General features: G+C 50.9%; 1 protein-coding gene and 1 long non-coding RNA gene across 2 annotated transcripts; one reads left to right on the forward strand and one right to left on the reverse strand.

Annotated features, from left to right (window-relative positions):
* Positions 1 to 921: 921 nt before the first annotated feature.
* CALB2 (calbindin 2) lies at positions 922 to 27,544 on the reverse strand. Its single transcript, XM_024555918.3, has 11 exons — positions 27,382 to 27,544; positions 16,592 to 16,668; positions 13,932 to 14,021; positions 11,039 to 11,119; positions 7,782 to 7,838; positions 7,158 to 7,235; positions 6,592 to 6,647; positions 6,269 to 6,308; positions 6,068 to 6,121; positions 5,201 to 5,272; positions 922 to 1,638 (listed from the first exon to the last, which is right to left on the reverse strand). The coding sequence occupies exons 1-11, from the start codon at positions 27,473 to 27,475 to the stop codon at positions 1,522 to 1,524; spliced, it is 816 nt and encodes a 271-aa protein (XP_024411686.1). The 5' UTR covers positions 27,476 to 27,544; the 3' UTR covers positions 922 to 1,521.
* LOC128779728 (uncharacterized) lies at positions 17,480 to 27,387 on the forward strand. Its single transcript, XR_008425813.1, has 4 exons — positions 17,480 to 17,713; positions 25,353 to 25,472; positions 25,700 to 25,802; positions 26,902 to 27,387. It is a non-coding gene; the product is annotated as an uncharacterized lncRNA (long non-coding RNA).

Raw genomic sequence — 27,544 nt, forward strand, 5'->3', positions numbered from 1 at the left:
GTCCTGGAAAATCACGGATTTGTTTTTGCACCTTATTAAAAGAGAGGTGATAGGGACAATGAGGTTCGTTTGATGTGTTTCTATTGTAAGATTTGCATGAGAAGCGTTGTCGGATAAGAAGACATGTTCAGGCTTCCTGAGGTTAAGCTCACATGGACGAAATGTTAATGTATTTTAGAAATTGCATGTTTTATGGGAAGTCCCTTGTGATTTGTCAGTCCCCTACTGCCCGTATGTTTGTAACCTCTGGGAAACATTGTTTGGGATTAAATGAGGGAATGTCAAAATGCATCCTGTAGACAGTCAATAAATGATATCGTTAAAACAAAATCAGTGATCTCTCTCTCTACTTTAAGTATGTCAAACAGCTCTGTGGCCCTGAAGGCTAAGCTGGCCCTACCCCAGGGGCACATGATGAGTCGTTGCAGGGTCAAGTGCACTTTGAGGAGGAGAAGTGAAGTTTGTGGTGGTCTAGAACTCCTGGCCGGAGGTCCCCCCGGCTGGTGGAGATCACTTCGTCCCACTGTGGCCACAGCCCATTGGTATCCCTAGTGTAAAGAATGTGGATTTGCTCTGTGGGAGTCATAGCCTGGCTCTGGTCCCCACTGGCCACGAGACTTGGGGCTTGTTATTATCTTCATTTTCCTTGTCTGTGCAGTGGGGACAATCACAGCACTTCTCTCACATGATTAAGAGAAACACCTCAGGTAAACTGCTTAGCACAATACCGGAGCTGCAGAAACAAACATGGAGCAAAAAAGTGACTCCGGAGTGAACCCGAGTCCCAGGGTCCTACACCCTGCCTCTAGTGCTTATGCCTCTGTTGGGGGTTCTGATGCCCTTCCCCACCCACATGAGGACATGGGTCAAGCGGAGATGCTGGCTGCAGAGAGAAGTTGACCACGTGACCAGAACGGGGTGAGCTTCCACAGCAGGACATTTTCATTTTATTGTCTGTAAACTCTTCTTTGGTAAACAAGAAGACAAGAAACCCAAAGAGAAAAGGAGCATGCTGAGTCAAGAAGACAAGGAAAGGGCTGGTGCCCTCCACAGACAGGAACTCTGAGAAGACAGCTATACCATTAGCAAGGTGGCAGATGGAACTTGGAAGTTTGGGGTGGGTGGTGGCATGGGGGAGGGGCGGAGAGGAGCAGGAGGGAAGGGTCCACTCTGTTGGACGTAGAAGCCTAAATCATACAGCAAAATGAGCTCATGCATCACAGAGAAAAGAATCAAGGAACTTCCACCCGTGCCCTGCCCACCTTCCATGCGGTTGGCTGGTGCCCCACTGCAGGCAGAGTGGTGTGCTGGTCAGGTCAGGGTTGGGCTGGAGGGGGGCCCCAGGAGGCCTGTCAGCAACCCATCCTCCATCTCTCTTTTCCGGCTCTGCAGGCTGGTGTGTGCAGGTTGCAGGGGTGGGGGGTGGGGGAGGAGCGCTCATGATCTCCTGGTCTAGGTAGAAGTGTCAGGGCAGCGTGGGCAGGGTTTGGGGGAGGTGGAGAAGCAGTCCCTGTTCCCCCTTTACATGGGGGGCTCGCTGCAGAGGACAATCTCCAGGTCCTTGCGGTAGAGCTTCCCCGCCTCGGCCAAGGACATGACACTCTTTTTGTAGTTGGTGAGCTCTTGGATGTTTGTTTCCTAGGAGACAGAGAGAGAGGGTGAGAGCAGGCTCCGTGGGGGCACCACCCAAATGGCCCACCGGCTCATTCACAAGCACACCCGATGGAAACTTTCTCTTATCCCATCACAGTGCAAGTGGCTTAGAGGCATACAAAGCAAGGGGTTTGGAATCAGAAAGAGGGTTAAAACCCTTTCACTCACTGACTGTATTGCTTTGGGGAAAGTGTTCAACTTGAGTCTCAGCCACCTCACCTGTAAAATGGGCACACTAATGGTGCTTGCCGCACCAAGTGGTTATGATGGTCAGATGAGGGAATGTATGGAAATGCCACTTAGCTTGGTGCCCGATGCAGCGCATGCCTTCCAGAAAAACGGCAGCTATTGTGATGACGGCCATTATCTAGACAAATTTCTAGAAATTCCTCCACCTCATGAGGCCTCCATTTACTCAGTCTGTGTCTGCAGGTGAGGAAGAGAATGCCAAGGAAGCTCCCTGGTCTTGTCTCCAGGCCCCTGGACCAGACCTCCCTAAGCCTCACCCATTCAAACAAAGATTGTAACTCCTGTCTGCTCCAGCAGGAGAGCTCAGCAGCCTACTTCCTGTTCACTGGCTTCTTGAGGCCTTCGGAGGCCAGTAAGACGGGTGGCCTGTGAACATATGCCCGTAGTCTCAGAGGAAATGGAGCATTTGCTCCATTACTTGTTAATGCCAGCATTAAACAGCACACCAACACTTGCTATGTCTTAAGGTGAATACAGGCACACCTCGCTTTATCGTGCTTTGCTTTGCTGTGCTTCCAGATGTGCTTTTTCTTTGTTTTTACAAATTGAAGGCAAGGCTCCACCAGCAAAAATGCTATGAGTCACTTCATTGAGCTGCTTGCTTTTTTGTGGTGGTCTGGTACTGTACCAGCAATATCTCAGAGATGCGCCTGTACTTGCTTCATAGGAATTGCTTTGTATGCAAATAACCAATGGGTCTGAAATATAGCAAAGTCATCACCAACATCGAAAAAATCACTTAAACAACTGTCTTTTTTCCTTTCTTTCTTTCCTCCCTATCTTCCTTCCTTCCTTCCTCTCCCCTCACACCTTTCCTTCCTCCTCCTCCTTCTTTTATATTGCAAATGTCCACACGTTTTTTTCTTTTTTTTTTTAAATAATTCTCCTTCCAGCAGATGGGTCATTATCCCCATTCTGCTAATGAGAAAACAGGTATAAAGACTAAGGCATGTGCTAAAGGATTGGACCCACTCACAGCCATAAATATCCTTAGTCCCGAGCCCTGAATTCTCTCTCTTTACCTGGCTCACCTGTCCTCAGTCACCTCTTTTTCAGTGCTCAAAGGTAGTCTCTTTTGGCATTGTTTCAGGATATCCCCTCGTGTCACTGATTCCTAGTTTTGTGCCACCACCCGACCCAAATACACTTTGCAAGCATCGCCAGCTTTGGGGGACATCTTCCCTAAAGTTGTAAAGTCCCTGGAAATGTCACCTAACTCATAACACTGAGGTGTGCCTGATCAGGAACCAGGGAAGAGACCTCAAATACTAACTCCCAGCTTAGAAGACCTCCACTCTAGTGTGGCATCAGGAGGCAGCAGCATCCAGGGAGAGGCTGCTTGCTTCCTATGTCTAAAAGCTGCTGGAAGCTGGGGAGGCCTTTCATGAGTTGCAATTGCCTTAGGCGTGCTAAGAAATATTGAAATTTGACCCCATCAGCCTATCCCTCAGGAGCCTCCACCATTATTCTCCTCAGAAAATAGATTACAGTTCACGCACCATCAAAATGGAGTGTGCATCTCTGCCTTGTGGGTTCCCCAGAAATAACGGCTCCCTCCTCAACTCAGGTGCTGTTATTTACAGTCACGCAGCTCGCTCACTCCACAGATGCAGTCTCTGGATCCTCAAATGCCAAAGCTGAAGCTGGCTACAGGTGGAAGGCTCCTAGGTAAGCAACTTTATGGATACCCTTGTTTTCTAACCTTCAACACAGGGTTCTTTCTTTGTCTCCACATCTCAAGTGAACCTGTGCAGCCGTATGAGTTGTCTTTGGTGGTAAGAAAGAGTCTAGTCAGGGATGACCAGGAAATTCCGGTCACTCCAGAGAATTAATGCATGCCTTCAGGGTCCATCCACCACGGGCATAAGGCAGGGCCATATGGAGAATAATTTGCCTCATTAATACGGTTACAGTTACAGATATTTTCCATTGTGATGCCCAACTGTCCTTGGGTACATAAAAGTGCATACATAATTTTCTCCTAGAATTTGGTGCCAGGAAAAAGTTTCAATCACTTGGCGAGTACTTTCTTCTTCCTAGGAAAAATATTTTCTTCTTTCAAAAAGTAATTGTAGGTAACATCAAGGAAAAAAATAAATGCAGGATGAAGGAAATGAAGGACAATATTCAGGATAAAGATAAAGAGGTCAGAAAGCAATCAGAAAGGGAGACAGGCTCACAGGCAGCAATGAATCTTCCCCCCCTGAAATCGAGCACTAAATTTAGCTCATGCCTGGCAGCCGAGGCGGTCAGACAGTGTAAGATATTAGAGTGTTCGTTTCCTAATTAAAGAAAGCAGCAAAGGCTTTGCTCACAGGAAGACATTTTCTAGGAGGTGAAGATGGACAGCTGCAAGGACTGGCCTCTGGTTCTTGTCCCACCTGACCCCTCCCCTCCGGGCACGGCGCTGAGCTCATGGAGCCTCCTGGGGTCTGTCTCTTCGGCAACAGGCCAGGCAAAGTAAAGGAGTTCAGTCTCTGCCTTCTCTTTGATGGGAGCAAACGCTTCCGTGGCTCCTGTTAGCTCCTTGCCCAACTCCAGATTCTATAGCGAATTGATTCAAAATACCTTCATCTCCCACTGGGCTCTACTCTCCAAAATCTCCCCTTCTACAAAAAAAAGTATTTTTATTTTTATTTTTGGCAGTGCGGCTGATACTTCCTTGAACTGGGCCAGTCCAGCCTGCCCTTGCCTGGTCATAGCATCATTCACAACAGCCGATAGGTGGGAGCAACCTGGGTGCCGTCCTTCGAGGAGTGGACAAACCAAATGTGGTTCTGACACACAGTGGCATATTACCCAACCTTCAAAAGGAAGGGAGTCCTGGCACATTCTACACCGATGAACCCTGAGGGTGTTACGCTAAGTGAAATGAGCCAGTCACAAAAACACCAAAAAACAAGAAAACAAATATGATTCTACCTACGTGAGGTCCCTAGAGTTGTCAGATTTATAGAGACAGGAGGTAGAATGGTGGTGGCCAGGGGCTGGGGAGCTGTTGAGTGAGTACAGAGTTCCAGCTTTGCAAGACGAAAAGAGTTCTGGATGGTCGCGCAACACAGTAAATGCATTCGATAGCACTAAACCGTACACTGAAATAGGGTCCGGGTAGTGAACTGTGTTGTGTGTATTATATCGCAATTAAATGTCAAAAGAAACACAAGCCATCCAACCGTAACAATGCTTTGTGTGGCCGATCAGAGGGGAGTGAGGGGCACCCCACAGCACTCCTTTCCACCCCTCCCGCAGAAGCACCCTGCTGCCCCGTCACCCCAGGCCCCTGTGCCCAGTCGCTCACCTTCTTGTTTTTCTCATACAGGTCCTTCAGGAGGGCGTCCAGCTCATTCTCATCAATGTAGCCACTTCCGTCCTGGTGGTGGGGTGCAGAGAGTCAGCGCAGAGCTAGCACTCGGGCCCCACAACCGCTGACTTTGCCTCCTGCTTTCCCACCCACTCATTCTAACCTCCCCTTTACTCGGGGCTGAAGGAGGTGTTTAGATGGGGTGGTGCCAAATAACAGGTCCCTCCTGACCTCACCAGTCAATGCAGGAATGAGACAGTTCGGGCCAGCGTTTGGTAGCCTTTCATTCTGGTGTTCTCATTTGCATTAAAAATGCAAGTGCAGTTCGGGAAGCATTTAGCAAGCTGAGTGTCCCATCCTGTACTAAACTGTCAGGATGAACGCAGGGGCTATCTGAAGCTTACCACCAACCCTTCAGTTATAAGGAAGAGCACTGGAGTCACACGGGCAGGGGACAGCTAGGGGAGGGGAGAAGGGTGGTACCCTCTCATTCCCAGTGTCCTAGAGAAACAGCTGGCGTGGTGACCTGACAGCCAGAAAGCAGTCCCGAGCACCCCCTCCCTGCGGCCCCACCAACAACCGAATCACACCAGCTCTGAGCAGAACTTTCTACCATGAACTATTTTGTCCTGTAGTTTTAAGGAACCAAAACCTTGGGTCCCACAGGCCATGGATTGAGATGACACTTATCTTCTCACGCAAGGAATCAAAAGGGACAGGAATATTGTCCCTTTCCTGTCCCTTGGCCCAAGGTGCCCCGACGGCTCATCTATTCCTAAGGACAGAGTGGAGCCATTCCAGCTGGGGGGCCACCCTGGTGATGGGGCCTCCTGCGCTTCTATCACTCACCGCCAGCCCTCTTACCTTGTCGTAAAATGTGAAGATGGCGTTGAACTCCTCTGAGGTCAGCTTCATGCCCTGGAAGGCCCAAGGCATTAAAGAGAGAAGTAAAAGCGCCGTGTGAGTGTGAGTGTGTGTGTGTAATGCAGGGCAGGCGGGTGGAAGGTGAAGCTCAGAGTGATGAGAAGAAGGGAGGAACCAAGGAAAGCGAAGTGGCTCTTTTACCTGAAATTTAAGTAAGAAGTTTTCCTGTACAGGCAAGAGTCTGGAAGAAAATGTGAGAGCAGAGATTAGGAGGCAGAGCAGAGCTGAATGACTCGCACCTGGGGGGATGCAGAAGCAGAGCCTGGAGTTACGGAAACCATCTCTGAGCACTTAAGAAGCTGGAGTTAGTGGGAAGTTCTAAAAAGAGGGAGACAGACACCCTGAGGTGTTGACCTTCATGATTCTACCCGGCTTCATTTTGAGCTTCAGGAGACCTGACCTTTCCCACTGCTGGGCGTTAGGGATAGTAGCATAGGACACCGGGGTCGAGGGCAGGCACGTACCGGGACATCTCTGAGAGGCCCAGTTTGCCATCGCCATTCAAGTCAAACATCCGTAGCTGTCGGGGACAGAAAGAGGTGTTTTGGGTTATTTGCTTTGCCCTTCTCTCCTGTGGGACCTCGCTCTGCCGTCCCCTTCTACTGGAGAGGGGAGAAGGGGGGTGGAGCATGCTCATGCCTCCACCGAGGTCACCTGCAGACCAGGGACCAGCCTGGTCCCAATCGGTCCCTGAGGAGACAAAAGGGACTCAGTCACTGTTCCTCTCTCCTCCCCTCAGGGAGAAGGCTGCCGAAGAGAGTAGGCCAGCCCCAGAGGCCCACCCTCTCCAGGTTTATCCTCTCCAGTGCTGCAGAGGTTGTCATGGAAACAAATGCTCCTGGTCTCAGTGACTACCTCAGAGGGAGTCTGTGTGGGGCCATGAGCTACATTCCCTTTTGCCAGCTGCCCCTAGGAGTCACTTCACCCGGGCCTGAAGAACCAGCCAGCAAAAGACCCTGCAAACCAGAATCCCACTGGCTTGGGGCCCCAAGCCCAGTGCCCTTGGGGAGGAGGGACACTGCCCACTCACTATGGTTTGGGTGTACTCTTGGAGCTTGGGTTCATCATATGGCCGGTTGGCCTTCTTCAGCAGATCAGACAGGAACCCCTGGAATACAAAAGGTGTCTTCAGAGCTCCTGCCTCCTCAGTCCCTCATTCACTTAGTTGTTCGTGCATTCATGTAGTTTACATCCCTCATAATTCCCTAACCCTTTTACGCTTGTGGAGTGACCTTGGAGGCCTGCAGGTGGCTCCTGGAGGCGGCCTCACCCCATAGGAAAGGCTCACTCTGGCTCTGGCTCCTCAGAGAGCCCAGGACGCAGGGCTAAGCAGTGCCTGGGTGTCGCTGGCCCCAGAGGAGCACAGCGGTAGATGTACAAGCCAGAGGCCAACTGCTGGGATTGCCTTGAAGACGCCTGTCCCGGGTACTGTGTGCAGAGAGGAGTGGGGTTTGGTTGAACTCTGCGGCCCTACAGTTCCATGTTACTGATTTCACTCGGCTGCCCGGAGCCAGACCTGAGTCTTCCTGCATCGACCAGAACCCAAGTTCCTCACCCAATGTCTCCTCCTTCCCCAGGTTCCAAAAAGCACCACCACTCCCGCCCCAGTCCCGTTCTCCACACCCTCCGTGCCCTCCCCCAAGGCCCACCCTACCTTGAGCTCATTGGCTTCAATGTAGCCACTTCTGTCTGTGTCATACTTCCGCCAAGCCTGCAATGGGAATGCCACCCTATTTGCAAAGACCCCCTGACCTCTGTGAGCCTCCCTCCATTCCCCTCTAACGGACCCAGGCAAGTCTTCATATTCGAGACTACTACAGTGTGGGAGCGGGGAGCAGGGTGAGGCGGAGAGTGGTCTGGGCCCATGCCTGCCATGTCGCTGGTGAAGAAATGAGGGCAGGTGTCTCGGCCAAGGTCGCATAGAGAAGGAGGACTGTGGGGACAAGGTCTCCCCACTCTTAACTGTCTAAAGGTCTGGTTCTCTTTTTGGATCATCCTCTCACCAGGGTTACAGTTTCGAAGGTTAGCAGCTTCTACCAAGGCTACACTAGGACCTGGCAGAATTCATTTTGCCGACTGTATGGGGTGTCCTGTTACTGCTGTGGAAGTTTCTGATTTTCTGGGTGGGGAGCAAGGGTAAGAACCCTCTGGAAGGGGCAGAAACAGGCTTTGGTTGCTCTTTACTGTGCTCCTCCTCCGTGCCTCCAGCACGATGCACGTGGCTGCTGTGTCCATGGTGGAAGAGTTGGTAGTGTCACCGGTTTGTTAGGCTACCCCAAGGCCACCCCCACCTTTCTGATAAAAAGTATCCTGTTTTTTCTTTTTCTTTCTCTTCTTTCTTTCCTTCCTTTCTTCTTCCCTCCCTCCCTCCCTCCGTTCCTTCCTTCCTTCTAGGAAACCACCCCTTTCCCATGCTCAATCCATATGGTTCCTGAGGGGGTGACCGTGTGTTCAGAGGCAGGCATGTGACCTAGCTCTGGATGATGGGTGCCTCCCTGCATCCCGTCCCAGACTGGTTCTGGGCTCCTATCTGAGTCCCAGTTATTGGGTGCACATGCTGGGTCGCTGTGAGGAACCAGGGCACTGCCTGCTGACCACAGCATCTGGGGGACAGAGAGAAGCAGAGCTTCAGCAGGTGACACAGGACTGACCACCTCCTTCCTCTCTGTGCTGGCCATCTGAGCTGGCGCAACAAGAAAAATTGGTGGTTGTAGCTTTAAAACATCCACCCAGTCTTCATCTCCCTTCCAAAGGTGCGGCCTGAGTCCCCCTCCTTGAGCGTGGGCTGGACTTACTGACTGGGCTCTAATGAATCCAGTGTGGCAGATATGACTGTGGGTGACTTCCAAGACTAGGTCACCTGACGGGGAAAAAGGCAGAGAGCCCCTAAATTGCCTAAAAGGAGGGAAATCTGAAGGGAGCCCAGTCTTCTCACAGAGCAAAGCACGTGGCTGCTTTTGGGAGTGAGATCATCCCAGTAGGTCTGACCTAACCTTTCCTCTCCCTTCCTGCCTCCTTCCCCATCCACACCCCCCACCCTGGTGTTCCCACCTTCACTTGTCTCCCTCTCCAGCACTTTGTGTTCATCCATCAGCGGGTCATTATTCTCTTCCCATTCAAGGAAAAGAGTTCAAGAGGCCTGGGCTTTGTGAAATCTCAAAGAAATCCCCAGGTCACGCTAAAATTAGAAATTAAAATGTTGTGCTGAGCAGCGGACAGCAGCTATCTGACAGCACAGCCTTTCAGGGCCACCGAGGGACCATTTCGTGTTTCCAGCTGATAAAAATGGAACGAATGGACAAGCCCAAGAGGGGATGGTAGTGTAGGGTTATGGGGTCCCAGGAAACTTGAGGGGGGCGGCTGTTGGCTCAGCTGTTATGCTGGGACTTAAAAGACTAAGGCAGGTATGAATATGGAGTAAACTATACAGAAACCACTGCTTCTGAAGGAGTGAGTTAGAGGGTTTTTTCCCCTCCCCTTTAAGCGTCTCTGCCCCCTGTAAGCTATCACCATCCCCCTTTTCCAGACCAGAGGCGGAATTGAGGCCACCTTTGGCTGTGTCCCCATCAGGAAAGGGGCGGTCAGACAGAACGCTCCTTTTCTACAGACGGAAAAAATTGCTCCCACAAAAGCAGCACCCTGACAAATTTAAGGTATATGCAGAGTTTCCCCCTAGAGAGGCAAGAGAAGGACTAAGGACAGAATCCAGAATGTCAACGACCAGTTTATGGAATTTTGCCATCTTGAAAAAACTGGAGAAAATCCTTTAAAGCACCATAAAATTAAATCCTTATCTGATGCTCAGGCAAGCTGCCACTTAACAAATGACTCTTCAGCCCTGAGAATAGGTTATTTCTCACTGACTTTCTATCCATATGTGGAGAACTCACTGCGTGTGGGTTTCGGGACCAGCTCTCTCGTGGTTTCAGGCAGTGACTCACAGTGAGGGGGTTACTGGCGGCTGGAAATATATTTAACGTGATGAATGGCAACTCAAGTGAAGCTGAAGGCCGGCTCTCGTTTATCCCAGCAGGCAGTGTGGGGGGTGTGGGTCGAATGTCACTCTGAGGGACACACACCTTGAATGGCTGGGGTGCAGAGCCCCAGAGAAAGAGCACAACAACATAACTGATCGGTGGTTTGCTGAGCCATGTGGAATTTCCAATTTTTGTAAGTAAAAAATGGTTAAATATCAGCAATTTCACGTGGTTCAACCTATTGGTTGAATATCAGTCGAAAGACATTTGAATTTGGATGCTCTCTTTCACGCGATCTAGAGAATTTCTATTGCCAAAGCAGCAATGCCCATTTAAAAGCGGGGCAGGGGGTGGAGAGGGGGGGCAACAAAGCACAGGCCAGATTCAAAGATAAAACTTGGAAGATACTGGAAACTGGGATTCTCACTGGGCTTTTCCAGTTTTAGGATGGTGCATAAATCCATCCTTCCCAAGCCTGCTCCTTGGAACTCGGGGTGCTTGAGGGATACTGATGGTACTGAGTGAGGAGAAAGTGTGGGTGATCGTAGAGCCAAACCAAGCGAAACAGGTCTCTCTACTGCAGGATTGGGAGCCCATGCTATGCAAATGTCTGTGACCAATCTCCAAAGGGCAGAGAGAGTGTTCACATAGCATTTCCCAAATGAACTTGACCTAGGCTTGCTTCTCACCTTATTCCCCACCCTTTAATGTACCCACACATCGCATGGGGTCTTGTTAAACTGTAGATTCTGATTCAGTGGGTTGGGGGCTCTGCATCTCTAACAAGCACCCAGGTGGCAGTGATCCTGATGCTGCTGGTGCACGGACCACACCTTGAGTAGCAGAGCTCTAAGGGGTTTAGCGTCTCCCAGGGACCAGGCATTCGGGTGGGCCTGGCTCTGAACACAGGGGAAGGGCAGTGTCTTAGCCTCACCTCCATGAACTCGGCGCTGGAGCCCACGTGCTGCCTGAAGCACAGAAGGAAGTTCTCCTCGGTGGGCAGGATCTGCGCCAGCTGTGGGGATCAGAGAGCAACAGTAGCGTTAGGGAGGTCCTGGAGGGGGGAGGCAGGGCAGAGCAGCTTTCCCTGTAGGAAGGATGGAGAATGGCCAGCGGCAAGGCAGTGTGGGAGTCGCATTCTGCTTCCTTCCTGAGAGCATCTTTGTCACCCCAAGCCTCAGGGTAGCCTCAGCTGGGGGGACAGAAAGTGGTGCCAAGTACCCAGACTTGAAAGCATACTTAATAGATTATTCCATATAAACAACTTCCTGAAACATTCAAACTAATCTGTGATTGGTGGTTGCTAGCACAGAATGGTCTGCACCAGGTGAAGGAAACTTTGTGGGGGGGGGGGGGGGCGGGGTGGTAAAAAAATGCTGAATCTTAATTTGGTGGAGATTATATAGCTGTCTACAACTGGGTGAAATCATGGAATTTTTACACTTCAAATTGATTCAATCAGTGCAGTTTGTTGTATGTAAATTATTCCTCAACAAATCTGACTTTTAACAAATGCAAGCACTCTGATGTTTGAAACACACGTAATTAAGGGAAGAAACAGCACCAAGTTATTTTGGCAAAAAACAATGTAAGTACTCTTGTGCAACAAAACCTGTTGGCTGCCCACCCAACGGGTCTTCCCCGTCCCCTGCTTCCAGCATCCCTGGTCACAGGCAAATCCTGATTAGTTTCAGCTAAAAGTGCTAACCTTACTTCCCTTGCCAGTGATTGGTTTATGGGTGGTAGGCATGTGACCTAGTCCTGGCTAATGAAATGTGAGGGGACGTCTGCTGAGGGTACTCCTGGGAAAGGTTTCCTCGCTCTCACAAGGGACCAAATGAGATGAGCCTTTTCTGTATCTGGTTGTGGATGTGATGCCTGGAACTGCTGTAGCCAGCTTGCTTCCAGCCTAAGGATGACGCTTTAGGGTCACAGAACAGAAAGAAGCAAGAGAACTGCAGGGAAGCAGAGCTGGACATTAGCCTCCTTCACCTGGAGTCAGCCCTGCCCATGACCTTTCTCATTAGGAGCCTCTCAGTTCAAGCCAGGAGTAGGTAAATTATGGCTCATGGCCCAAATCCGTGAGTGAGCTTGCACTGGCACATGGCCCTGTCTGTTCATTTACATACTGTCTGGCTGCTTTTGTGCCACAATGGCAGAGTTGAAGAGTCGTGACAGAGACCGTATGGCCCACAAACCCAAAACATTTATCAAAATCTGGACTCCAGAAAATCTTCACAGAAAAAGTCTGCTGACCCCTGGTTTAAGTCCGTCTGTGTCAGGATTTTCTGAGACTCGCGGCCTAGGCATCTATAATGGATACTCTCCATGCCCTTCCAAATCCCCTTTAACTAGGCTGCTGGGCCATCCCCCAGCGGCTGTGAAGGATGACCTTTAATGGCTCACTGCTGCCCCCTGCAGAACTGCCTTCCACCAAACAAGGGCCACCACAGCCATCCTCCCATCCGACCCGCACCTGGGGACAGGGGAAGCCTGTATTAACTGATGCACACAGGGGTACAAAGGACCACCCCACCCCTTGCCTCAAATGGGGCCAACTCTGTGGCTCAGTCCATGCTGCAGAGCTCCACGTGAGAGCCGGCCAAGACTGGGCTCCTTCCTCAGCCCTTCCTACTGCCCTCTCTTCCTTTCTCTTGGGGGTTCCCCCTCAACAAATCCCATCCACTCGGATCTCTGCCATCGCTGGAATCTCTGCTGCCAGGGCACCGACTAAGGCAGCATCCCACCCAGCCCATGTGGGGCGTAGCTCTGCCCTCATTCCTGTGCCACCAACATCACTCTTGACCCTTTGACCACTGGTCGCAGACTGAGTGCTGGCGGTGTTTGGTTGGACCTACACACTCAGGCATGTGAATATGTGTACATGTGAGTGTTTGTGTGTGGGGGGTCTAAACTCTTAAATAAACAAGGATAGACTGAAGTGGCCTTACTGCCTTAGTGGTCCATGAAAGCAAACCAAAAACTAAACAAACAGCCAAAACAGCCAACCAGACTTTCCCAAATAACAAGCATTTGCGCTATAGCCAATCAGATAATTTCCTTGCTTTGCTTCGGCCTCTTCTCTGTAAGTCTCTCCCTGAGCTCTTGTTGGTGGAGTGTTTGTTCCTAATCATTTCCAGTTTGGCACTGCCCAATTCCAATAGATTTTTGCTCAAAAAACTCTTAAATTTTTAATATGCCTCAATTTACCTTTTAACAGTATGTATAAAGCTATTTATATATGAATGTATCCATATGATATATAAATTATACATGCTATATATGATATATATACAGGGGTGGGGCAAAAGGTTTACAGTCATGTGAAACCGTTTATTCTTGTATTATGATTTATTAATTATTGTATTTGTTTTATTTCTTATTACTAGTAGTATTATTTCATATCCTTACCTATGACTTAATTTTTAGGTAACGATGGCTGGTAATTTAACCTACTTTTGCTTACCCGTGTGTTACAAAATTTTGCATTTCTAAAAATGTTGCCTTTGGATGCCTTCGGGTGGGGCGTGAACTCTCCTGTGCCCAGGCTGCACCCTCCCTCTGTCTTAAGCCGGGCATGTCACATATTTATAGCACCTGTGGGACCCCGAGAGCATTTCGGTCTTCATCCCTGTCTTAGGCCAACGTTTGTTGCTCCTTCCTGTGAGACACAGAAAAGCCCCCTTTGCCGAGCCTAAGTGCTGAGGGCAGGGGTGGGATTTAAGACCACCACCTCGTTTAGATCCTGGACGAAGGCCTATGCACAGAGGAGGCTCAGGAGGCATGGCCCTTCCCACGCAGCGCTTAGCCAGGAGAGCAGGACTCACCTCTGCCATCTCGATTTTCCCGTCCGAGTTCTTGTCATACTTCTGCATGAACGCCTTCATCTTCTCCCCCAAGTTGTCACTCTTTGACACCTGTGGAAAGGGAAAGGGGGCTGATTTTGCCACAGGGTCCCATGCGAACCATGGATGTCTCCCCATCTCGGTGCAGCAGTGGTGGGGGTCATTTTGCACCCTAGATACGCAGGCACAGAACCAGGTTGAGACAATGTCCTGAGTGACCAAGGGAGGCACCTTTCCCTTTTCGGCGCCCCTCCAAACCCAGCGGTCTCTCCTTCAAGGCTCGGTCACGTCACTTTTGAGGAAGAGCAGCACATGTGGGCACGCTGGGCACCATGTCACTAAACACACCCCCGCCTTTGATGGGGTTAAACTGCAGCCCTTATCAGAAGGGCAAGGCTCCAGTCACTCAGATGTGAGAGCTGCGGCCCCAACATTTCACTGCAGGAGCTTCTAGTAAAACCCAACTTAACGCAGTGTCCCCTCCCCAACAGGTTCTAAGCAGTCCAACAAAGCAAGGTGCACTGCTCATTTTCTGCTTTAAAGACTAAGTGGCAGTTCCACCATATTTTTCACTGTGATTTTATGCCAGGAGGACTGTGACGAGAAAGTCTTCATGCAGCTAAGGAGTAATTTAAATCACCCACTAGATTACTGTGACTACCAGAGAGGCCAAGAACTTCAGAAGTTCCTTTAGCCTGTGGTTGCCTATTTTCAATGTAAGGCTCTCTTGAAGGTCTCAAGCCCTCTTTTGGTTTGGAGTGCTGCCGATTCGTTATTTGTATTAATGAGCTCTTCCTCTTCCCCAATCAAAGATGAATCTACGTGGGCAGCTGATGCCTCTTCTTCGTTTATCTGATGACTTTGGGGAAGGTTGTGGTTTCCCTAGGAAAGGGCCATGGAGGATTCTGTGAATTCTTAGTGTCTCTTTGAAATTCCTTCTATTGCTTTTCACCTTTGGAACTGGTCTCGATTTACCAATATTTATTTGTTTATCAATGTTTATTGCTTTACATTTATGAATGTGCATAGGATGATCCAAGGTCATTATTATTCTTATCATAAATCTGGTCATCCTATTTAATTTTTACAGCAGTCCCTGGGAGATGAGTAGCCTGTCCACTCTACACAGAAATGGAGGCCGAGATGAAGTGGCTTCTCCCAAACTCCCCAGTTAGCACTGCCAGAATGTGAACTCATGGCTCCTGCTTCCTAGGCGAGTCTTCTTTCCACCATGTAACAGCTACTTTCATGGACTCGAGAGGACTGAAACCAGTCTGTGATGATGTCAGTTGAGAGGGTATCAGTTGAGATTGCAGTTGACAGACTTGAAAGTCACCCCTGATGCCATCTGAGACAGGCAATGACTAAGAGAAGGATTCCAGATCTGAAGCACTTCATAAAAACATACTTCTCCACCTACCCCACAAACTCAGAAGTCTCTGTTTTCTGTGATCCAGGCTTCATTATCTTAGCAATGAGGGGCGATGGGGGAGCTGTTGATAAGCCCACGAATCACCTCCATTGCTTATGCCCATTGCCTGGACCTCCTTCACACTGGAGCACTCGGCTGAGCTTTGAACCAGGAGCTCAACAGTGGATCTGTGGCTGGTCTCAATTTACCTGAACTGCTGCACAGAGACTTGCTAACAGGCCGCGGACTGACCAACAGACATGCGGCAGGGTAGAGAAACCCCCAAAAGACCCTCGGGAGGTGGGGGAGGAAGTGGGTCTGAGTCTTTATAGTCGAGAACCAGGCAAGGTTCCAATCGCCACACCTTTTCAATATTTCAGACATTCCTCTGAAAGGCTTTAGTGAATCCCACAGCGCCAGGCTGGCATGGGGGAACAACTCCCTGCCATTACGGGGCTGGGACTCGATTTGAAGTCACTGCAGGCAGGCTAAGAAGGGTGGTCTGACACCTCTGCACACGAGGCCGCCAGTACCGTTGGTTCACATACCCGTTCAGAGCCATCCTCAATTGTCCCCTGGGTGCTTGCTGAGGATGCCTACCTTTGTTGGTCTAGGACAGTGGTTTTTCTGGAGGGGACAATTCTGCACCCCCTGCAGGGAATGTTTGCCAATGTGTGGAGACATTTTTTTATTGTTACAACTTGGAAAGGCGCTACTGGCATCTAGTGTGTAGAGGCCAGGGATGCTGCTAATCATCTTCCAAAGCACAGGGCAGGCACCATGACAAAGAATTATTTGGCCTCACTTGTCAATAGTGCCGAGGCTGAGGAACTCTGGTCTAGAATAAAAGCACTTGTAACTCCCCCAAGCATCCACTTGAGTCATGACCCCTCGGAGCATCTTAGATAGGCAGTGGACTCTTCACGAGGAAAAAATATATTTTTTTTACCTACAAATACACAGACACAAAGCTTTGCAGTTTTGAGGGGCTTCATCAACCTGTCATCCATTCATACCCCTCAATCCCAGACACCCAGTGATACTGAGATAAGGTACTCTCTTTTTAGGGTCTATCCATTTTAAAAAATTCTTACAAATGAAAGAAGTCTAAGGGTCAAGGCCAGAGCTGTCAGGCCTGCTGATGGGCTGCATAACTCGGGACTGACAATGCTCAAAGTCATGGTCAGGATGACAGAAAATCCCAAACAATGGGAGAGGGGGCTGGGCTTACCATGCCAGAGCCTTTTCTTGCCTTCTCCAGCTCTTGGAAAAAGTTTTCTAGTTCTTTACCTTCAATATAGCCATTTCCTGCAACGATAGCGAATGGAAAAAAAGCACTTAACCTCAGAGCTAAACAGTTAAGACCAATAGTGGGGGGCAGGGGGAGGCTGGGGAAGTGGGGCTTTGCGGAGGACAAGCAGGTGTCTGGCCAGCCCTGGACTGTTAGGGATTCGGATCCTGCCCTCGGGCATTTGCAACTGTAGAAAGAAAACATTAATAAACTGTGCGTCTTTGGGGTACACATTCAGTAGTCAGAGTACACTGGAGGAACCAGCATCTGGGCGGGCCAGCACCAGAGGTGAGCAGGAGCTGGGAGCTGGGCAAGCAGCAGGAGCTGGAGATGTGACAGAGGACAGCAGGTCATCAGCATCCAGGTGTATCTGCAGGTGGCCAGCTCTAGTCACCTGAATGAGGTCAGAAGCAGAATGTGGGCTCCTGGGGGGTTGAAGGGTGCACAGTCAAACCTTGGTTCTCAAACATCTCTTATCTCGGACAACTCAGTTCTCAGCCAAGTCGTTCACAGAAAAAGTCTCTGTTGTCAAACAAAACTTTGGCTCTCCACCCCGCAGCCCTTTCATGCTGATCCCCGTTTGATCGGTCACGCATGTCTCAGGTGACAAAGGAGAGAACACGAGACTAGGAGTATGATTTGGTTTTCACACAAATTGCTTCTCAAATAGCCTTCTGAAACGGATTAAGTTCAAGAACTGAGGTTCCATTGTACTGAGTTGAATGAATTCCTGAAATCCATGTCCACCTGGAGCCTCAGAATGTGACCTTATTTGGAAATAGGCTTTCTGCTGTGGTGCAATTAGTTAAAATGAGGTCCTACTAGATTAGGGTGGGCCTTAAATCCTGTGACTGGCGTTCCTATAAGAAGGCCAGGTGAGAGCAGACACCCTGGGAAGAAGGCAGCAGGACAGAGGCAGAGATCAGAGGGAAGCATCACTAAGCTAAGGAACACCACGGATTGTTGGCCACCACAAGAAGCAGGAGAAAGAATTCACTGCCCCTCAGAGCCTGGGACCAATCCTGCTGACACCTTGATCTTGGACTTCCAGCCTCCAGAACTGTGAGAGAATAAATGTCTGTTGTTTTAAGCCACTCAGGTTGTGGTACTTTGTTTCAGGAGCTCCAGGAAACGTGTAACTAAGGAAAGAGTGAAAAAGAGAAAGGCAGGGAGGGATCTCACCTGTGGGATGGGGGCACCCGAGAGGGTGGGTCACAGGGACTAAGCACAGGGGAGGCAAACCCCGGCAGAGCGATGAACAGAGGGGCGCTGAGGTCTGTGGAGACGGATTCAAACCCTGGTTCTGCTGCACTTACCAGCTGTAGGACTTTGGGAAAGTTATTCAACCTGTCTCAGTTATTTTAATTAATGGGATTTTGGATGTAAATCCCATCACCCAACCCATTATGAGTACACCATAAAGGTTGGGTTCAATGACCACACCCTGCATATAAAATGGGAACGAATCTGGATAAAAAGTGCTTTTCAGGACTAGGTCCAAGGTCATTGTCTTACCTGCAAGATCACCTAAGTAGTGAGAAGTTGTTTAGGTTCTAAAGTGAACACAAATAATCTAGAGACCAGAGTGAGCTGAATCCAGGGACAAGGCACCCTGGTCTGTGCGTGGTGGGGAGGAGGCATTTGTGGGTGGGAAATCAGACAGGCCTAAGGCACTGTTCCTAGACTGCTTGCTGTGATTTGGAATTTCCTGGGATCTTTAAAAAATGTGAATTCTGGCTCCTACCCCCAGACATTTTGGTGTGGTTGGTTTAGGGTATGAACTAAGCATCGTGATTTTTTTTTTAAAGCCCCCCAGGTGATTTCCATGTACAGCAAGGTCTGGAAACCACTGGTCTCAAGTCAAGCTCCACATCTGATCCAAAGCAGTCGAACAAGTTTCTCACGTAGAATAGAGAACCTTCAACTTCAGCAGAAAAGGGGGGTGGCACCCCTAGCTTGCTTCAGAGGTGAATTACAGACTAAACAAATAAAATAAAGGAGTATTTGCCCTGGCTTGCTTGGAGCTGTGCGGGGAGGGGGTGGTGCATGGAGGGGGACACAAGGGTGGTGTAGGAGTGGGGTAAGTGTTCTCCCCAGACTCTCCTGGTAACCCCGCCCCCACCCCCCAGAGTTTAGATTCTGAATAAATAACCTTAGAGACGCCCTCTAGTGGAGAAGATGCCCAATAAATACTGTATGGAAAGAATCACTTGAGAGAAAGGATGCATTTTTGCCTGCAGGGTAAGGATGTGATTGTAATTAGGGAAACGAGGCTTGAATCCCCCCACCACCCGAAGAGAGAGTGGTCATAATTCTTCTAGGATGTTCTGCAAAGCTTGGGAGAATTGGAATTTCACGAACGTGTGCCTAATATCCTGTGAGGCCAGGCAGAGCTGGGGAGCGAGGGAGTGCGGAGGAAAGAGGAGAGGCTTTCTAGGCAAAAGGGGAGTCATTAGGTCATCCGGTTAGTTGGTGATAATTGTTGAGTTGGAGGAACAAGTACTTTGTCTCTTCCCGGTCACGCCCTGCAGTGAGCTGGCTGTCCTCCCATTTCTCAGGCAGAAAGCTTGAGGTAAGCTCTGGGTCCAGGTGCAGCTTCCCAGCCCAAGGCGGGGGTTGGAGAGGCCACTGGGAGCTTGCACTGAGCGCGCCTGAAGTGGAGGCTGCGGAGGTGGCGGGAGCCAGGGCTGGGTGGGCACCGCAGCAAGTGAGTGTGAGTCTGTCAGGAAGGAGGTGGCCGAAATGACTGCAGGGGCTACTTGGACCAGGTGGACAGGGGAGGCCTCTCTGAGAAGCCCCAGCTGCTGGGCAGAGGGAGGAGAAAATCAGACAGCGAGAGGGGCCAGGGGCTGGGATCGTGCTGCTGGACAAAGAGCCCCCTCCCGATCTGGCTTGAGCAGCCCGGGGGCAAGAGATTCCCAGAGGCTGTGTACCCCAACAAAGGGGCAGAGATGCGGCCCACTTCAACAAGCCTGTATGGTTTTGAACTGAACAGTTTACCATTGAGGCCGGAGCTGAGGGAGCTATAGCCACATTCTAGTTAAGGGCCTATTTTCCAAGAGTATTTAATGGGCTCCTGGGGTGAGGCAGCCCAACGAGAACGACGTGGATCTACCGGCCGAAGGCACAGGTGAGAAGCAAGGGTTAGACAGACAGGCAGGAGCCGTAGGGCCCGGAAGCGCAAGGCCTCCTCCACCACCAGGGGGAAAGGTCTTGCTACTTTGGCCCCGCTCAGGACAATTGCCCACGCACCACTCAGATGGCGCCTATTATGCGAGGCTGGAGTGGAGGACGGCTGGCCTACCTCCTTCCAGGAAGGACGTCAGCACTGGGCAAGTGGTTTGCTTTTACTATGACCCTCTTGGGAGTAGAGGGGAGGGAGGTGACTGGCCACTAAGCAAATCTCGCATGGACAGGTAGCAGGCAGATGTGGTTACCATGGTAACCATCACTCCTAACCTCCATATCAAACCTGTTCTATGACCCTTAGAGGAAGAGGGCTGGGTGGGAGGGAGCCAGGGACCTTGCACCCTTCTTCCTTAGTCTACTCTTGCTACCATTCTTCACCAGCGTGCTTCAGTGTCCCCCAATTTAAAGTGAGACGACACTTGTTTGCAATTAATCTGACCACAAACACTCGGGAAGCCTTGACTGAGGGATGTTTTGACCACAGTGGGTAGGTGCCTGCTTGTTTCTCACTGAGACAGGTGTGCGTGGATTTTCTAAGACTTGAACAGGAAAGAGGAACTAGAGCAAGAGGTATATAATTCTACCATCCGATCTGTGACTGTGCATGTGACATCGAGCGAGTCATTTTCTCTGTGCCTCAATTTCTTGCTGAAATGGGCATAACTATTTATGTACTTCCTATTTATAGGGCCATTGTGAGAGCCACGCAAGGTAATGTTGCCAAAGCATCCTGGAAAATGTAAAATCTCAATGGAAAGCACCATTTTAAAAATCTGTGCTCTTGAGGCCTTCTGGTCAATTCAGGGTGGTAAGCCCTTTGGCCTGAGAGTCCCCGAGTCACTGCTGTCGCGAGTACTGGTCCCGTCCCGGCTGGGCAGTAGAATCACCTGGGAAGCTTCTGAAATAGCGGCTGCCTGGGCCCATCCCCAGAGCTTCTGATTTACTCGATGGGATGAGGACTTCTCGTGGGCACGCTGGCAAAGCTCTCCAGGTGATTCTAATGTGCAGCCAGGGGTAAGAACTGCTTTCGAGCAGTGTCTCTCAAATTTTAAGGTGTCTAAGGATTAGCTGAGGGTCTTATTAAAATGAAGATTCTGATTTAGTAGGTCTAGTGCACAAGGGCTCATGCTTCAGAGTGTGGTCTGTGGAATAGCAGCATTGGAATCACCTGGAAGGTCATTAGAAACGCAGAATCCCAGGTCCCACCCCCGTCCTGCTGAGCCGGAATCTACCTTTTAACAACAGAGGAGCTCGATCGTTAGAGAACTACTGCTTTCTCACGTTTCTGTCTTCTTAGAAAGACTATGTCTTTGGCTTTACGTTCAAGGTGAGGTTGGGGCTGATGTGAGCCCTGAGGCAGTTACGGGGAGCTTGTATTGACAAGGGACTCACCTCTGTTGACCTGAGCGGCTTAGACCAGTGCCCCACTGAGCCTGACAGTGTCAGCATCACCTGGGAGCTTGTTATAAATGCAGATTCTTTTTTTTAATTGATTTTTTTTTTTTAGAGAGAGGAAGGGGGAGAGAAAGAAACATCGATCCATTGTTCCACCCGCTATGTATTCGTTGGTTGATGCCTGAGCATCAGCACGATGCTCCAGCCAACTATCCCGTGGAGCAAGAGTGCAGATTCTGGGTCCCACCTCAGACCTACTGAATCGGAAGCTTGGGGAGTGAGGCCCAGACACCTGTGGTTTAACAAGCCCTGTGCGGACTCAGGCCTGACAGCCTAGATGCTGGTTGGTGAGGTGCTCACCTGTCCATCTTCCTCTGTTGATGCAGAGTTAAGAGAAAGTCGAGGAGGGGAGGTAGGCAGTTTCCGACTTCCTCGTTAAGCTGCACAAGAGGCCAGGCCGCTGGGCTGGCTGTCGGAGTTCTGATTTACAAAAAGGCAAACAGCCTTCTGCCCTCCAGCCCGAGCGCCCTCTGACACAGTCCAATACCACCCTTTACAGCAGGACATTGGCTTCCTCAGGCTCTACCCCAGGGTTAATATTACTACGCCTGACGCATACCACTTGCAAAGAGCTCTCTGCTTCCCAACCACCTGGTGTTTAGGACTCTGCCAGGTAAGCAGCGGCATTGTGGAGCCCACGTTAGAGGGGAGTGGAGGGAAAGAGAGTTTTAGTCATAGCTAATGCCTTGTTCCCTTCTGTTCATCTCAGGGACGACTCTGTCCCATTCTGTACGTTCCTCGGTTTCTCTCTGTCAGACACACATGCGCACGCGCGCGCGCGCACACACACACAGACACACACACACACACCTTTTCCAGTCCCTTCTAGTGGGTGAGGAGGGGGGGGTCCCAGTGCAAATATCTGCTGGATGGATGTTCAGACACTTGACTTTTAATCTGTGTTTCTGGGCCGAGCTGCTTCTGGAACGGTGTCTCTGCTCCGGAGCTGGGCTGGGTCCCCTGAACCTGTGGACAGCTGGCAGCCCAATGCTGGGCTGATTCCCAGGCGTGGGCGAGGCCAGAAGGATGGGGCAGATTGGGCGAGAGAGGAGGGGAGACAGAAGAGAGCCAGAGAGGAGGGGAGAGAGCCGAAGCCAGAGGCCCCAGATGGGACCGGCTGGGCAAAGGAGGGCACAATGACGCAATGGGCCAGGAGGGCCGCCAGGCTGCGCCGGAGAGGCCCTGCTCTTGAAGAGCCTCCTGCCTGTTCTATTAATTCTGGCCCTTGGGAATTGGAAGAGGTTTCCCCACAGGGTCTCCTTGGCCCTGGAAACCTCCCCTCATGGGCCTCAGCTAGTGAAACCACTGGAGTCCAGAGGGGAATAACCAAGGCCAGCAGGCAGGGGTGGGATTGCTGGCTGTTGGCTGCCGCATTGAGGCGGGCTGAAGCATCTTGTTTGTGAGAATGTGCCCCTGAGGCTGCCTCCCTTGGGGGCCCCAGCTCTTCTCAGATACAGCTGCCTCGCCTGGCTGGTGCAATCACCCTCCGCAGAGAGTTGGGACGCTGGGGCACGGGCACCCAGCACAGGGCTGGCAGGCCACAGACGCTCCACACCAAAGGGCACTGTTCATGGAACAAGTAGGGACTTGGGGGGTAAAGGTGGGGGTGTGGCTGCGGGACTTATTCCTAGGGTCTCCCCCAGGTGGGGCAGATCGCTCCCAGAGTGCCCTCGATCCTGACACCATGCCGAGATGAGACTCTGGCTCACGGAGTTAGCCCGATGGGGTTAGAAGAACTCCTCTCAGGCAGTTCTGACCTCCCCGAACCAGAGCCCTCCAACTTCAGTGTGCAAGAAGCAATCATTTTTATCAGCCCTATAATTATGTTATGAATAGCACAGTTATACTGCATTGTAAACATTGTAGTATTTGTGTGAATACTTAATATATACCAGATATTTTATAACCCAGTTTGGGCATGTCTTCTTTTTAGTGTTTCAAGAACCTTCATTTCCTAGTCCAACGCAAGCTGCCCAGGCCTGTCTCCACCTCTGAGAGGCACTGTTGTTTAGCTTCCCCTCTTTCCCCCTTTTCCCCCCCAAAAACAAACCAGGAACTTAGCAGTGACTGGAGCTGGGGGAGGGCCTGCCTGGGCACTGGATCTGGAAGTGTCCTTGGTGGTGGGCGGGTTTGGAGGATGGTTCTGTCAATACCCCTGGATATACAGGAGAGGAGTAGAGACTGGACAGCACTCTCCTCAGCCGCTTCTAGTCCATCCTGTCACTAATTTTCAAAGTCCTGGGGGCCCACACCGTTAAGGGATAAGGCTCAGTCCCTGTGAGAGGCTTTGAAAGCCCCCTGTGTTACCAGGGCCATCTGGATGCAGACAAGCACCCAGAGAGTCCGGGCAGATTCCCACACCTGGAGATAGGTGTGTGTATATATATATATATATATATATCTTTCTGGGGAAGGGGGAGGTGCCCATAAAATTATTTTCTTTTACATCTTCCTTGTTTTGCTGATTACACCAGAGACACATGCTCTTGTAAAAATGTCAAACACTGCAGCAATTAACTTAGAAAGTAAAAGAAAATGCCTTTTAATTTCACTTTATCTACTCTGCACAGAGAACCACTATTATGTTCTACTCTTTCAAATATTTCCCAGCATACATGCTTCATTACTAATAAAAATGGGTTCATACTCCAATTTTTTAAATCTTAGTAATAGAGTTTGGGCATTTTCCCATGTCAATACCAAAGCTCCACTTGAATTTCATTGGTTGCATAAAATTCCCCTGTAGAGATAGCATGATTTATTTCCGTTCCCTAGTGAGGCACATTTCTCCCCAAGTTTTCGGTATTCCAAAGCACTCAGTAAGGGAGCTCCTGGCCCATAGAATTCGGCACATGCGCGAACGTATCTGCGTAGGATAGACTCTTGGAGTGAGTGGGATTTCTTCACGGTGCTGGGAGTGTCTGCTGGCCTCTGGGAGGGAACCCATCTTATTCCTATGCTTTCAGTTGCTTCTCAAGGGCAAAGGCTAAGGCCACAGCTTGGCCCCTCACGGACCCCCCTACTGGTGGTCAGCAGAATAGCAGCCCAGAGGCCCTGTGGTAGGAACCACGCAGAGGGTCAGTGTGAGCTCGGAGCTGGTCACCCCGCAACTGCCCGGGTCTTGCAGAGTAAGAAAGTTGCTGACAAAGACGTGACCAGGGAACAACAGTAGAGTGGACTCAGACACGTAAGGCCACTTAAGGGTCACTCAGAGCAGGGAGGTGACACAGAAAAGCCACAGCCTCACTGAAGTTATAGGGAGCACTTGGCTACCGTCTTCCCTACCTCAGCTTTTGAGAGTCCATGTGGGAACCCCCCAGATGCATGACCTGGCTGACACTGTGGTACAGGGGGCTGGGAGACAGGATTCCTGCACCGCCTCCCACTTTGCTTAGTCATCTTGGGAAAGAACTTTGCCTCTTTGAGTCCTAATCTCCCCCTCTTCAAACATCTGCCCCTTCCTTTCTCCACTGAAAGGCTAATGATGACTTTGAAAATAATTGAACTCTGTGAGCAAAGTCACCAGGATGCTGATTCTTCCTCTTGGTTAGGAATGGGCTGGGTTAGGGTCAGAGTCTCCGCTCCTGCCCCTCTCGCCTCAGAGTCCAGCGTCCCCTGGTCTGATGGTCTCTGTTTACTATGGATTCTGGGGGGCGGGGGGGAGGAGCGTGGTTCCCTGTCCCTGGTGGTTGTGACTAATTGGGCTCCAGTGAACTAACTCCTGGGACTCTCCTTTGCAGGCCTCCCAAAGCACTTCAGGTCTGTGAGCAGCAGTGGGATTTGGGGTTGCGAAGAAGCCCCAAGACGAAAACAGAAGCCAGAGTTAGTAAGAGGGAGGCCCAGCCCACACAGGGCAGTGATGCCTCGGGGGTGAGGTGGTGAGCTCCCTGGCAGGCTTTGGTGTTCAAGAGGGGACAGGTAGGGAAGATACAGAGCAGGTGGCCCGCCGCTTAATTCTGGGTCCTTTAATGGAATTTCAATTTGGCTGTACCCTCATTTCCCTAAATCACCTCTGTGTTCCCAGGCATTTTAATCCTCATTGCCTGCCTTCTGTTAGGTCCACAGTTTCTCCTTGGGATCGCCCTGAGGTGGTGACCACGGAGGGCAATGGGATGCCTGGTGGACAAGAAGCAAGCATGTAGCTCCCCTTTTACATCGGAGCAGGAGGGAGCCACAGGTACCATGGGTTTGGGGGTTCTTGAAAGACTCTCGAGTCTAATTGTAGCTTAGCTATGCTCCAGTGACACCAAGCACCCTGTTCTGGGATTAAAGAAACTGCCCATCACTTCCAAGACTGGGTCAGGGACACTTCTGAGGGCAAGAGGGAGGGGGGAAAGGTGGCCAAAGACCCGAGTGGGGAAGAGGTGCTGGCCAGTCACCAGCCCCACCTCTTCCTCGCTGCAGGACCTCAGAGAAGTCGCTTCTGTGTCTGCTTCCTTATTGACACAAGGAGACTCACGGAGACACAAGGAGACCCAGCAGGCTCAACAGGGCAGAACTCAAGAAGGTGCGTTTGTGTTTTGAAAAGCACAAAGTCTCAGGTACATTAAGGATTTGCATGGTTATCGAGAGTGCTGTGGGTTGTGCCCAAGAGGATAGGGGAGTGGAACTGTGGAGCCCTCTGTTTATAGCTGACTCATCTGGCAGGAGGCCGGTGGTATAACCTTGGCCACTTGGTAACTTTCCTTGAATCATGCAAGTCTCTGGTGCAGATAAACTGGCAGAAGCCTCCCTAGGGAATGTGCTTGGGATTAGAAATGCAACCCCTCCTTAGCCCCATTTTACAGATTTGACAACCGACCCACCTCCTTCACTAATTCATGAGCAGATCATGGCCCTGACGGGCGGGTGTACCACAGGCCCACCCCTCTGCCCACCCCCCAGCTTCCTCAGTTGGCTCCAGGGGAACAAAACTCACTCATCAGAGTCCCCAGACAACCCTTGCCTCTCCAGAGCACTCTGGGCAGAGGACCTCTGTTTAGCCACCCTTACCCCTGCCCTGCCAAGGTGAGGAAGGGACGGGGGAAGAACTGAGCGAGCCACCACTTGACCTCCCCTCTGACTCCCACACCCCCACCTCAATCCCAGGCATACACACCCTGAGTCACCACCCTGCCCATGGTCTGAGATGCCAGAACATTCTGGTTGCCCACCCCAGCCAGGAGCTCAGAGGAGGACTATCAGATCACTTAATTTTTTTGGAGTGGTGTAGAAAAAGTCTCCAGCCAGATCAGGAGACTCTAAAGGGGGTTCTCCCTTGATGCCTGAGTATAGACCATTGGAATCTCAGTGCTGGGGGCCCAAGGGTCATTCAGTCTAGGCCTCACTTTTTAGGTGAGTCAATGTCCAGTCCACACACAGCAGAGGGTTGGCAATGGAGGCATTTAAAATCATGCTTCCTCCCCCACTCAGATATGGAATCGCCAAAAGCACCAGGATTATCACTGTGAGGGAACAGGCTGGCAGGCACACCAGCCCTGCCCCCACCACACCCACTGCTGCTGGGTGTTGGACCTCATGCCTGTGGGGGATGGAGAATGGGCCGGGGATGCCCAGGAGTGTTCGGGGCTCCAACACCATCCTCCGTTCCTGTTCCTCCCTAACAGGACTGGGGAGGCTAAGAGTCTCCCTTCAGGATCCTCCAGCTTGCCCCAGGATGGTGATGGGGCTAGACTGGTATTCAACAGAAGGGGAACTTGAAAGAAACGAGTGGGCTTCTGAGACCTGTGGCTGCAGCAGCTGAAGGCACGGACGTTACCTTGAAGAGAAAGACGGGAAGACAAATGGCACAGGGGACTCCTGAGAGCCTTGCCAGCCCAGGCCTCTGGGAAAGCTCCAACTAGCCCAGAATGAGGCTGCAAAAGCTGGTGGGTTCTCTGTCATCTATATCAGGGAAGAAAAGTTACTGGCAGTTGTCACCAGAGCAGCAGGATGTCTCCCAAACTCAGGACCCCAGCATCAGCAGGCTCTGCAGTCAAAACACCCCCTGGGGCAAAGGTACACCTGCCCGCATCAGCAGTGCCCCATCCCCTCCACCGCAGGTCCCCAGGGGTCGAATGGGCACAGAAGTTGGGAGCTTTACTGACCGTCTGCGTCAAAGTGCTTCCAGATCTCCAGGAACTGGGACGCTGTCAGCTCAGCCAGGTGCAGGTAAGGGGGCTGCTGCTGCGGGCCAGCCATGGCAAGCCTCTCGGAGACCTCGGGCAGCACCGCGCTCTCCCTGCGCACTCCGCTCTTGGCCAGGTCTGA

The sequence above is a fragment of the Desmodus rotundus genome, chromosome 12 (genome assembly GCF_022682495.2).
Source record: "Desmodus rotundus isolate HL8 chromosome 12, HLdesRot8A.1, whole genome shotgun sequence".
NCBI lineage: Eukaryota > Metazoa > Chordata > Mammalia > Chiroptera > Phyllostomidae > Desmodus > Desmodus rotundus.

Bases quoted from the DNA above. Each gene is read 5' to 3' on its own strand.
- CALB2 (XM_024555918.3), bottom strand. From the start codon at position 27,475: ATGGCTGGCCCGCAGCAGCAGCCCCCTTACCTGCACCTGGCTGAGCTG. The intron at 16,669-27,381 runs GTCAGTAAAGCT...CTATCGTTGCAG, and splicing joins GAAGCACTTTGACGCAGACG to GAAATGGCTATATTGAAGGT. The intron at 6,309-6,591 runs GTACGTGCCTGC...ATTTTCTTCCAG, and splicing joins GGCCTCTCAGAGATGTCCCG to ACTCTTGCCTGTACAGGAAA.